We start from the raw sequence: 13,764 nt of genomic DNA on the forward strand, positions 1-13,764 counted from the left end.
AATGCATCTATCATCATCTTTGCATGAACAGACGTAGCCAACCTGAAAGAAAAAAATGGGGCGCTTGGTCATGGTTCCACCTGCTGTACATTTGCTGAACCCACTGGCGTTAACCTTGGCCGTTGTTGCTTTCATAGCTGTCCACGTTGATGACGTTGAACCGGTGACACTGCCAAAACACACGGAGAATTTGGAAGTCTTGGAAATATGCTGAAAAATTCGGCCTCTGGCTGCATCTACCGTCTGCTTGAACACAAGTGATGGCCGCGATGATATTACTGCGACTAGAAGCAGCACGGCTTGGCAGGAGGAACCATAGCGCTAGGTCATCGTCCCGCCTCCTGCAGATTTGCCGAGCCCACTGGTGAAAAGCTTGGCCGTCGTCGCTTCTATAGCTCTCCACGTTGACGGCGTTGCACAAGCGACAGTGACAAAACACGCGGAGAAGTTTGGCGTTTCTTGAGAATGTGCTGAAAAATTCGGCCTCTGCGTCGCTGCATGCACCGTATACATCAATACAAGTGGTGGCTGCGATGGTGCTACTGCGACTAGAAGCAACATGGCTCGACAGGAGGAACCGTAGCGTTAGGTTATCGTCCCGCCTCCTGCATATTTGCCGAGCCCACTGGTGAAATGCTCGGCCGTTGTCGCTTTTATAGCTCTCCCTGTTGACGAAGTTGCACCAGCGACAGTGACTAAACACGCGGAGAAATTCCAAGTTTATCGAAAATCTGCTGAGAAATTCTGCTTCTGCGTGTCTGCTTGAATCCAAGCGGTGGCTGCGATGGTATTCCTGCAACTAGGAGGAACACGACTTGAAAGAAGGAACCGGATAACTTGGTCATCGTCCCGCCTCCTATAGATTTGCCGAGCTAAGCGTCAGCCAACTCGTCAAGCATCAGCCAGAAAGACCGCTGCAGCAACGATCGCTCATCTAGAACGGCGAGCCATCTGTGCGACCCGCAATGGTGACAGCGCTTTCTATTGTGCCTATCTTCTGGCTCCGAGACGCACCATAAAGATGGGACTTTCCAGTGCCATTCTTCTTCCTTACCAAACAAGTAATGAAAACTAGAAAATGGTGGCCGAAACCATCGAAAATTATCGTTAAAATCAGCGTTAATTTTCTCGTATAATCTCGTGCCATCCATCACTCACGATTCCAATGCCTAATGATACCACGAAACAGTATGTCCTGGCCTAATCACAGCGCCCCAGTTGAAACACCGTAGCAACCCCTACTATCCCTGCTATCCTGGCTACCACTTCGTTGCAACGGCTAGCCATGTTGGAGATTCCTAGATGGTGACGCCACATTCACTCACGTGAATGGTTGTGAACAGACAATTGCACCAGTGTGCCTTGCGATACGCAAGGCACGCTGATGCAACCATCTTCCTTCTTCCTAATATGAAAAGCTTCAAGCACTTTACGGGCTAATGTTGCTCTGGCCCTTCCTATATCGTGCATGCCCCCAAACGCAGCCACATGAGGCACGATGGAACGGCAGGCGTGTAACCACACCATTCTTAATCGGTAATACGTGTTCCCTTAGGCAGTCATTAACACATCGGCCGGTTTAGCCTATGTAAACATTGTCACAGCTCAACGGAATTTTTTATACGACGCCCACCACGCAACGGAGAAGCGGCCTGGCGTGCTTGACCCACGCTTGGCCTTTTGGGAAGAAATGCGGGCACAAAGCTTCGACAGCTTGTTAGGTACCGAGAAAACCACTGGGATGTCATGCCCGTTTGCAAACTTTTTTTAAGGTGCTCTGATTGCTCAAGTGTTATTGTTATTGAATGTGTTGATGTAGTGCGTACCTTGTTGTTCGCTGGCGTTGTCGAATCAAACCCAGGTCCAGACACGGTACTCACGGAACTAAAGAAGCTGTCTGCTGCTCAGTCACGACTACTCACCGAGGTTCAAGCTTTCAGAAATAAACTGACAACGACTTAACAAGCTATATCTGACCTCAGTAACAGATTATCCTACCTAGAAATTTATTATCAATATATATTAACACAGCGCACTAACTTGGATCAGATCTGCACTAACACCACCCACACAGGCAAAGAAATGAGAGAAATAGAAGCCCACCTGGATGGCGCCGAAAATCGCTCGCAATGTAACAGTTTCATTTTCTTTAATATCACAGATAATAATCCTGCTGTTAACAGCGCAAAATGTAGACAAGAGACGAGACAAGAAGACACCACAAGCGCTGACTTTCAACAACGTATATTTTGAAAGAAACACGGCTTCTTATAACCATTGCCCACACGTGTCGCAGTCACGTGATCGCACATCATGTGAAACGTGCACTTTTTCTTTCTTGCACTCAGGATAATGGTTGCACATGTAAAAGCTCAAGTTCTTTTTTTGTCAGCGCTTGTGGTGTCTTCTTGTCTCGTCTCTTGTCTACATTTTGCGCTGTTAACAGCAGGATGGAAAACAAACAAGCCCAAGCTGCTACTCTAGTGACAAAAAAAGAACTTGAGCTTTTGCATGTGCAACCATTATCCTGAGTGCAAAAAATAAAAAGTGCATGTTTCACATGATGTGCGATCACGTGACTGCGACACGTGTGGGCAATGGTTATAAGAAGCCGTGTTTCTTTCAAAATGAACGTTGTTGAAAGTCAGCGCTTGCGGTGTCTTCTTGTCTCGTCTCTTGTCTACATTTTGCGCTGTTAACAGCAGGATGGAAAACCAACAAGCTCAAGCTGCTACTCTAACAGAGAACAAAGCATCGAAAACGTACGCCCAATCAGAAGAAACAGTCTTGTGCCGAGATCACCTAGATCTAACCATTGATCACAATGAAATTGAGCTGACCATCTTGGCTTCCATTCTTCCGAGCGTCCTTGCCCAATAATAGTCAATTTTACTTTATTTAAGCCAAAGAGCTAATCTGTTCTAATGGCCGTAAGTTAAAAGGGACTGATTACAGCATTAGGGAGGACACGCCTTGTCTGAGATGTGCGAAAGCATTTCGTTCGATTTGCCAAAACTAAAACCACAAAACTTTTGTTGTGATACAAAACATTGTTAATCGGTCCTAAGTGGTACACATTCAACTAGTCGTCGCATACAGTGAAAGAAATCTCACAGCATACAGTCCATCATCATGTAACTAAACTTCCTTGCAGCAGCCATCGTGGTAAACTGCCGTATTTTTCTGGTTCTTTTATTTTCCTAAACCTAGGCAGTTTCCTCCTCAAGCGTGAACAAATGTGTAATCTTGTTTCATCATCTGCCAGCAACATATACTAACTGAAACGTGGCTAACAGATGATGTCATCGATACTGAAGTTCTTGCCGCTCTACCTAATTTTAATGTTTTCAGCAGGGACCACAAGGGCTCCAGAGGAGGAAGTGTTTTAATTGCCACTAACCAGCGATTGCCTTGTACTGTTATTAACATCCGATCAGAGCTTGAAATACTATGGATAATCTGCCGTTCCGAGTCTCAAACCGTCATACTGGTTCTCTGCTACAGACGCCCCCCACAGCAATTCAAGTTTTTCTTATAACCAAAATGATAGCCTAAATAAACTTTATGCTACACATACCAACGCGCGCATTCTTCTTTTTGGCAATTTAAATTTCCCGTCTATTGACTGGCAGAACGTAACGCCGACAAGCCATAAAGAAACGATGTCTTTAACGTGTGTCTAAATTTCAATCTAACCTAGTTAGTAAAAAACCCGCCAGCTTCGTACGTGAATTATCTAACATCTTGGACCTTATACAAACTAATCACCCTGAAAGTTTATAAACTCATAACTCCGCGAAATTAGTGACCACAAAATTCTACATGCTACTTTCACCTTCATCCCAGAATCGCGCCAAAGGTTCCATTAAACAATTCGCCTTTACGACAAAAGCAATCACAATGAAATTAACAACCAATTTCTCGCTTATTTTGCAGACTTCGAATGAGGTTTCCACGACTGATCAATTAAGGCAACTGGCTTACTTTTAGATTACAGTGCTAACAACCAAATTTATTCCCACCATTACATTTCCTGCCAATCATAACAAACCACTGTTTTCGAAGTCTCGAAAAAACTTGAGAACACAAAGAAATGACTTTTCCGTGCAGCAAAATGAAACCTGAGAGCATGCGCAGGGAAAATATTACGAAGCCGAGTCAGCATATCTGCAGTTCATTTGTAATGTCAAACTGGTATTTTTCTCAAACTTACCTGTCGATGATCCTAACCTATTACCTGAGAAAGTTCTGGCAAGTTCTAAACCCTGATCATACGCCTATCATAACACTTACCAATACACTTGGTGAGAAAGCGTGTGACGTTGGATATGCAAATATATTTAACACTGCATTTTCTTCCGTCTTCACAAACTAAACTGATATGCCACCATCTATCTCAACTGGCCAACCAGGATCGCTAATGCCACCAATCACATTTGCTGCGCACGGCATCACCTGTATCATTGAAAATATTAAGATGTCATCTTCTGCCTGTTGGTACTGACGAAATCACCGGCAAACTCTTGAACTACACTCGGCATGCTTCCTCATTGTATCTATCATTTGTGTTCACACAATCATTTTCCACATGCAGCATACCCAGCTATTGTAAAAGGGGGAAGGTCGTTCCGGTGTTCAAATCAGGTAACAAAGAATCACCCCTTAATTACCGCCCCATCAGTTAGCAAGTGTGCCATGCAAAATCATGGAGCCTGCAATCTATTCTAGCCCATTCAATTTTCTTGACTGTATTATATCCTTTCATCCTTCTCAACACGGATCCTCTATCTTGTGAAACACAATTAGCTATCTTTTTCCATGACTTGCACACGAACCTTGATTCTAACCCTCAAACTTATGTGATCTTCCTTGATTTTGTGAAAGCCTTCGACAAGGTTCCTCACAAGCGCTTGCTACTAAAGAAAAGCTTTCTTGGTTATACTTACATCATAACACATTTCAGTGGATAAAAGAATTTCTGGTAAACCGCACTCAATTTGTTCACGTTAATAATCAAGCCTCTAGGTCTCCTCCAGAAACATCAGGCGTCCCGCAAGGGTCAATCGTTGGTCCCCTTCTATTCTTCATATCTATTAACGACCTACCAACGCATGTCTCCTGTGACGTTCGTATCTCTGCCGATGAATATGTTATCGCACAATCACTAACCCCTCTGATCAACTAACTGCCTATAGTGGCTTAAATTACGTCCAGGACTGGTGTAACCCATGGTTCATGGAACTACACATCGATAAATGCAAACTCGTGTCCTTTCATCGAAAACGTAATCCTCTGCTGTTCCCTTACACAATCTCGCAGGTCACTATAGCATTAGCACAGTCTCATAAATACTTAGGCGTGACGTTGTCCAACGATCTAACCTGGAAACCGCATGTCACTAATCTGATATCATCTGCTAGCATAAGCCTTGGATTCTTAAAACGTCATCTACGTCAAGCGCCACGAAACCTAATATTGATTGACCACAAGTCAATCGTACGCTCTAAGCAGGAATATGCCTCTGCCATCTAAAGCTCTAACCGAAAATATCTAACAAACTGTCTAGAAGCAGTACGAAATCGCGCCACAAGATTCATTCATTCATGCTATTCATATAATGCCAGTGTATCATCGTTAAAAGTAGAATCCGGCCTAAAAACCCTGGCTTGTCGGCATCGTATCGCTAGTATGCACTTATTCCACAAGTTATTTTACAGCCCACTTCATCATCCAACTTACATCAGTCCTCCAGTACGCATTTCACTCCGCATTGGTAACCTCCTTAAAGTCGCCCGGCCAGGTGCCCACACCACCACTTCTGCCTCATCATTCTTTCCAAGCTCAGCATCGGACTGAAACGGCCTTCCACACGACATCGCCGCAATGATGCAATGACCTGCCACGTTTTTCAACTGTATAATTCCCATATTTAGCAGCGTGCAAACGTGTACTTAAGTGTCTTTTCCTTTGTATTTAATTTCTTTCATATTTGTTACCCACCCCTTATGTAGTACGCCCAATCCAGGGGGCCTTTAAGGTTATAAAGTGAAGTGAAAGTGAAGTAAGGAGATCGTTCCATCAATGTGGCCTAGCGTATTGTTCTACAAGAGTGAACGTTGGTTTTTCGATAGTGTTCCAAGATAGCTTGTTTGCAAGTGCTGTGTTCTCTGCATGCGCACATCTCTGAAAAATAGATATAATAGGGTGATGCTCTGAAAATAAACTAGCTGAAAGTCTGGCATCCTATCATGTCCCTCTTGTGTTTCCTGTCCCTTACTTTTAAGCACGGTGCTTTGAAGCACAAACCTTTCGTTAATGTGAATTAATAAATAACTCACAGAACCATTGAATAAGTAAAAATTTTGTGCGAAAGACCAAAAGGTGGAGAAATTTGATGAACAGTAATTTACCAGAAAGCTTCCTTGGTCTTTCATGTTGCTTTTAGATTGATGAGGTAATTTCAATATTGCATGTAAAAATGAGAGCTTTTATACATCTCCGCAGAACTTATTTACCCTTCCACAGAAATTATATCTTATAGAAGATCTCAACAGGAGAAAGGCTTTTTCAGTTGTGGCTGTCAATTCTATTGAGTACGTTGCTAATTTACCCGTGTCTCGTGATAAAGCCCGGTGTATCTCCTGGCTTTCGCCTCGCAGAATCAACAGCTTCGAGCCATGGCAGTGCACGCCGAGGAGTGACCGACCCGAGCCGTGCCACAGGCCGACCGTCTGCAACGTGCCCTACCAGGGAGGCCTCCGTTACATGAAGACATGCCAGCCGTGTCCCGACGTTTACCCTTGGGTTGGCAACACTGGCTTTGGCAGCAAAGGCGCCAGACGCAAGTGATCAGACAAGGAGACACCACTGGCCAATCTTCTTCCGCGCGCGGGACGACATGACAGAGTGTACAATCATCAATAGGGCTCTTGTTTGAGAAAGCGTTCTCCATAGAAAACCCTGCGGCGGGTATTGATTGTCTCCTCTCCAAATTACAAAATGATATGTGTAAAGAGACTTTGATGCCATTAATGATTCAATACCAGAAGACCAATAGTAGGGGGGAAGGAAATGAAAGAAATATGCATGCAAATGTTCCTCTCCTATCATTTTTCTGCATCTATGTGTGCAGCGTGATACGATTGAGGAGTTCTATAAATATTCAGTCAAGCGTCTGACAAAGGAACTTTTAAAAGGGGCCCTGGAGCATTTTTCTTGGTGGAGCTTGAGTAACAGGCTTAAATTTGTCGGGTACCTTTATTTGAACATATACCGGAAGAAATTTTTGCGAAGAACCTAATAAGAAAGAATATGTAAAGAATGTAATTTTTGCTTTCGCTCTCAGCTCTCAGTTAGGGGGGCGCCGATAAGAAATCTCAGTTATCTCACTTTCCTTCTTTCCGTAGTTTTGGTGAAGCCATCGAGACTAAAAATGTGCTAGAGAGCGGTGACAGGGCGGTCGGGATGCATAAGCCAACATTGGTGAGCGCTCTAATTTCTTCGCGCTCATCTTTGTAAGCGCTGCTCGTGTCCAGTGTGGCCGCTTTCTCGTTAGCTCAAAAAAGATGCGAAATGTTGAGCATGTGCGAGTCGCTGCAATTCACCGAATAACTTGAGGGTGGCATTCGCGTCATCGCCGAGAGCGGGGCTTCCAAACCGCTCGAAAGACGACAACATTTCTTGCTACAGTAAAATGGCTCGGCGTGCTTATTGTAGCATTGTCTACGAATCCGAAGCGCTACATAGCATGTTAAAAAAGTGATCCAGTGTCCCTTTATATGTTCTTCGATTGGCGTTGGGGTAGGAGACAATGAGTCGCATGTTCGTGCCTTACCTGACAAGAGCTCGCGCTGTTTGTGCTCGTGCCTCGGAATTGCTCACACTTTTGTGTGGCGGCCGCCTGATGTCTTTCACAGCTAGCACGAACTGTGCTGATTTAGTTAGGCGTACTTCTGGTGTGATCACATGAACTTCACATGGTTGACATCAAGAAGCTACGCCATTTTTGGATAAAAGCAGTTATAGCGGAAGATACCACGCTGCAAAACGAGCCAAGGGGCCAATAGTTTTGAGCCTAAAGACTGCGCACAAATAGCGTACGAATTGCACACGCGAAGATCGAGTCCAATTTCACTGCAAACATTGACATCGCTGATAGTATTTTACGAAGAGGTTGGGTGCACGATAGTTCCGGTGTGTCGAGTCATCTGGCCAACTAAGTCCCAACGCCATGTGCGCCGTAAGAGGTTCTGTGTATTATTATTTTCGAGTTGTGTTTATGACAATACTAGTAGTGTTCCGTTAGAAACTACGTCGTCGTACAATCATGTCTTTTCGTAGACCCGAGCTTTCAGTACGCAAGCTGGATAACAGAGAAAAGACAGACAAGGAGAGGAACCTCCTACCTTAATAAGACCATCTGATAAGTACGCTCAATTTATGGACTACCAAACGAAGTTCTTTTAATAAATAAACGTTGCAAGTATTTCTCGCGGGCCCAACCGTACGTGCTAACGAGGTTTACCTTTGCGCATAACCCTTTATCTCCACTCATTCTGCGAGACAGGCGTCTTTGGGTAAGGTGAGCTCTGCCTCGCTTCTCGCTCGAAAGGCTGCACTCAAGCCGCGCGTCTCGCAAATGAAAAGAGAGCAAGTATTACCTACCTTGTCCCCCTACCGCAAATAAAGGACCGCGCGCGGTGGCTGGTACTTTTCACCTAAGCCAGAAGTCGCCTTGTGTTCTGAGTGGTGGAAGGATCTTCTCGGTCGCTTGTTGTTGATCCCTCAGGTGCGTCGCGTTTTACTGCTTATTTAAACCTCGTGGATGCGCTGCCTTTGTCGAGCACGTACTAGTTAAAAATAGGGCTCGCTGACCACGATATGAGATCCTATTAAGACTTGTCGCGTCATCCGTCCTTGCTGGCGATAACATTGTCGAAAGAAGTAGTGCGTCACCAGAGTCCTTAATTCAAAAAAGAGTGTATAATCAAGTTAGACATCGAGTTAGACATGTTTCTGGCGACTGTTGTGTTACCGAAGTTCTAGCAATTCTTATTCTTATTTATTTAAATTGTCAGCCATTGCCGCAATTCACTGCCAGTCCTTTTATTACACATTGCCACACTGAAAATGAGTGGTTGTTTTCAGAGTAGGTTGAAATAAGCCAGTAAGAACATTCTCCCCCCTCAGATGCGCTCTAATGGGGGTGAAAGAACTAGGAACTCATGTTCGCCATGCTTACGAAATGGTCGGCGTGGCTTGGAACAGATGCCACGGCATTCCTCATCATAACAAGCTGTGCCCAGTGTTCTGACGCATACGGGGGGGCGCCGCTGAAGTCTAGATGACCACGTGGCGACAGAAGAAGCGCACACGGCGAGCAACATTTTCAGCTTCATTCGGTAAAACTTAAGCGCGGTTCTTTGCTGGAAATATCATACAACGACAAAGCCGCGGAAGTGCACATTTTGCACGGGCAATACAGTAATTCAGTAATGTAATTCAGCATATTCAGTAATGCTGGGCCATTCAGTATGAGATGCGATTAAAAATAACGGTGTAAGAAAGAGGAACAGATACGAAGGCAGCAGAGCCGAAGCTAAGCATCTCTTGCCCTGTTGTTTACTGTCTAGTAGCTTTTTATCTTTGTTTTCTCGTTTATTTTTCACTAAAGGACAGAGAAGCCTGTTTTTGATAAACATAAATTTTCACATACTTTACATGAAAATGGCAGTCGTTGGAGTGATTGGCATAGCTAAGCACGTAGATCTAGGAAAAGAAGCAGCATTACATGTTCATATACCACATCAAAGCTGCAAAACGCTTTCTTTTAATCCACGCAATCTTGTAACGAAATTCCCATAAAGTACAACTCAGTATTGTGTGTCGGTCGAGTCCGTTAAGTTGTGGCGAAATGATACGCAGATGCACATTTCCAGAAAGCACAGAAGACACAGAACAACGAAAGAGACTGGACACACAATACAGGGCCATGTTCGTGTCCACTCCTTACCCAGTGTCCAGTCTTTGTCCCTATCACCCAGTTCTCCATCATACTACAGCAAATATGTATTTAAACACGCGTCTCGTTACACGAGGAGAACAAGCTAAATGAAATAAAAGCATAGAGCAACAAAAACCAGAGTGAGTTTCCTTAATGACTTGAGAGATTAGGCCTAGAAACAGGGGCAGCGTTACTGCCGTTTTCGTCGATGTATCTACGCCTTCCGCGCCCAATCAACCAGCTATCAAGGAAACCCGTTTCTGCTTACCCGGACCCCAAAGGAATTATTTTATCTTGACGAGCCTTAAGTCAAAGTTACACCACGACGCTTTGTCTGGCATTTTAAAATTTGCGGGTCAGTATGTCTAGCAGCAAATCTGGGCCGATTTGGGGACGTCTTTTCTGAAGATCACTTTCGAGGACGCTACCATTTTCCCGGCACGTAAGCTCTGTGCGTAGGATGATTCTAGCGGTTTTGTTCAGGCATTAAATCACTCAAAGTTATATCTCCGGAAGTAATGTTCCCCGATGTTGGCTGGCCATCAAAGCACACGAGGTATTCGGCATAGCTCATTGCTTAAATGGGCAATTTTACCCCTATTTCTCGTTGAATTTTTCATCCGTAATGCGCGAGATGTCGGCTTGCTCACACTAATTCCTTCGTATATTAAATCAGTTCGCGTCGCAATGTCGTTCTATTTGCTGGTATAGGCAGTCGAATTGTTGTTTTAAATCTTTTTAGATCTTTGGCTTTCCAGGAGAAAAATTGTGCGTTCCTCCACACCATTCGTGTTCCTTCTTTGTACGCGCATTTATTTTCTAGTGTCATTATCGATCAAATCGGTTTTTCGCAAAAAAACAACGCGCACACAAGCAGCAGGCGCCCTGACAGGAATCGATTGGAGACGCAGTGAGCGTTGCGCGCATGCTCCTGCATTCACGGTTGTGAATCCTTGGCGTTGCCATGTGAATCCTTTTTTTAATATGTGTATGTTTTGTTACGTTTTAAGCACCGTTAATTTATGCCCTGGAAAGTTTATTTATGCCCGCAAGTGTTGTTGACATTCCAGCTAGTATTGGCGAGTAGTGAAGTGCAGCTTCCTCCATGCCTTGAGCTGCCCACCAAAAAACATGGTGAAGACGCTCTCCCCTTGGTGGCAAGGTGTCACATTTACAAGTCACCTTACCAGGAGGTAATTAAATCATGCATTTCATTTTACGCGCCTGTAAGTAATGTTTCATGGCCGGAGGCCTCATGGCGCTCCACGAAGTCCCGCTGCATTTCACCATTTGTTGCCCCCGGTGCTGGATCGGGTTCGAGTGTGGTGCCAACATCACGCTTTGAGGCGCTGGCCTGCACAACTGTACGGCATTTGGGGCCACCGGCAGGACACTAAGCGCCGACAAAGCGCACCTTACCATAATTAAACGTCATTTATTGGCGTTATTAGTTTATTTAATACATCGCCTATTCTGTGCTCTTTTAAAGAGCATAGGTAAACAGTTACCTTGATTTAATTAGTGGTGGAACTATATACAGATGATCGGGCACCTGTGGCGCCATATACTAAGGAATGCGAGATAATTTCAACAAACTACGCTTGCCCCTGTGTTTGGGTTTTTGCACCTACCATAAAATTGGGGCATTGTGCAGTTTCACTACCAAGTCTGAACAATGGTTGCCAAGGAAAACTGACATATGTCATCACAGAACCTCCGACTAGATATATACGTGCTGACCCTTGTAGTCTTTTTTCCAAGCAAGTAATGAAAGCGTAGTGGACTGTCCTGTTTCACAGTAGTTTATGGCGCCCAGTGTTCAACCCTGCATGAATTTTGTGAAGGGCAACCAAAAATAGATGAAGAATAAACTTAGCCTAAAGAATGCGACCATAGCTGCCGGCTACACCCGCAAAACGTGTTCCAGAATTTCTCATCTGTTAGCAAGCGGGGCTTCGGACGCGTACCATGACGCGCTCGGCCTGTACATAGCAAACCCGGAGTGGCACCCTGTCAATGGTGGGAAGGCAACGTGACAGAACAGCTCACCCAAGGTACTTTCATGCAGTTGTTTCTTTTTACTTGCACAAAATTTTGGCAATATTGTAGGCCTCATAGTAGGAAAAGCGAAGCATCAGAGGTGAGGAAGAGCTTGATTGGAGTGGGACTTGGTTGTACATTAAATGCCAAGGCTTAGCAGTCTTGTTTCTTACAAAGCAAACAGTCGTGTGGCGCTAGTTTTGCGCCAGTTGCTGAAGAAGCCCTGTGATCACTTGTTGCCTTCTGCAGTGGTGCACCTCCGGGTGCATGCGTGCCGTAGTGAATGCCGCCGCGCGCCGCCTCCGTGTCCGCAACAGAGAAAGAACTGGCTCCAAAACCCGCTCCCGCTGCCATATGTGAAGTCACATTTTGGGCCGACAACGTTGGATCACCGATACCGCAGACTACGCACTCCAAGGCCTTGACAGTACTGCTTCTGTATACGTATGCGTCCAGAGACAGAAACACTGCATGCGGCCACTATCGTTTATACATGATTTGTCCAAGGTATGAACAGCAGTAGCGACCGTCTGCAATTCTTAAAAAAAAAACGAAGAAGCTAGGCATCGTGTAGGGGAAAACTCGAAGCTAATGGCATGGCTCGCAGGACAGCAGAAAGCCAGCAATTTCTGTCCATCGACTTGACAAATTGGGCAGTCGGTAGAAAAAGAAGAGGCAGCCCAGTAGTAAACGTAGATCAGTCAAGTGATCGAAGCTAGCTTCGCGCGTGGCAGTGGGTGCCCCCGGAGGAGAGCAGTTCTTTCTCACACACGCGTGTGGCGTGCGGCAGACTGTGTACCTTGTCTGTTGTTTTGGCCCCCTCCGTGTCCCGCTTTGTACCCAGTGTTTTTTATCGGGCAACCGTTATGTGTACTCCCTGTCATAATAAATGAGACCTCGAACATCTGCCTCGGCTCACTTCTTTCCTGCCTTGCTTCTGGTGCGCCTACACACGACGTTGCAGATTTATCTATTTGTGAATGCGTCAGCATTACAACGCTCGTGCGAACGAAAACCCGGCGGCATTCGTCAGTTACGTCGCAATGCGGGAGAAGCGGAAATCGTGGAGAGGCGGAAGTGCGCGACAAAACCAGTGGGAATTGAGGGAGAGGAGGTAGGGTGTGAAGGAGAGAGAAGGTGGCGCCACGTCACACGTTGGGAGCCACAATCACGCTGCGGCGGACTTGCCAGATTGCGCCTTTCAGAAGGTCATACACGTGTGTTGAAGGCACGTGTCGTTGAGTAGTTTTTAAAATGGATGCGTTGTCAACAATAAGCTTGCCAAGTGCGAGAGCTAATGCATTTTCGACAGATCCAGCTACTGATCGACCATTAGATTTTCTTAAGACCAAAGCCTGAAGTGGCGCATTGCAATGGCCCATACCTAAAAAACGCGGCATCTAGTTGAGTGGTACAACATTATCATCATCAGCAGTGACTAATACATGCGTAGGCAAGCAAAGATGCAATGGCTCATACCGCTGTAAGCAAGTGGCTATTGCAATGGCGCACACACCCAAGGCAGAGGCTACAAGCGCTCAGAAAAGTGAACCGAAGAGTGCATACATTCATTGAAATCACGCGTGGAGCACACAGACCAGCATACGTTTCAATAAAGAAACAAGTCAAAACAAGCATCCTAACCATCAAGAAAACATTGCATACCGCCTCAGAAGTACGCTACGGCGAAGGATGCTCGCCAAGCGAGAAACTAGGTGCGA

At 45.3% G+C, this 13,764-nt stretch overlaps 1 protein-coding gene across 1 annotated transcript in view; it reads left to right on the forward strand.

Moving 5' to 3' along the window:
* The window catches only part of Cda5 (Chitin deacetylase-like 5), a 345,833-nt gene extending 332,882 nt beyond the window's left edge, over positions 1-12,951 (forward strand). Inside the window, exon 8 of the mRNA XM_075698287.1 lies at positions 6,660-12,951. Coding sequence (XP_075554402.1) covers positions 6,660-6,849 — 190 coding nt within the window. The 3' untranslated portion in view covers positions 6,850-12,951. The remainder of the gene's footprint in view (positions 1-6,659) is intronic.
* The last annotated feature ends 813 nt before the right edge of the window (positions 12,952-13,764 follow it).

This window comes from Dermacentor variabilis, chromosome 7 (genome assembly GCF_050947875.1).
Source record: "Dermacentor variabilis isolate Ectoservices chromosome 7, ASM5094787v1, whole genome shotgun sequence".
Taxonomy (NCBI): Eukaryota; Metazoa; Arthropoda; class Arachnida; order Ixodida; family Ixodidae; genus Dermacentor; species Dermacentor variabilis.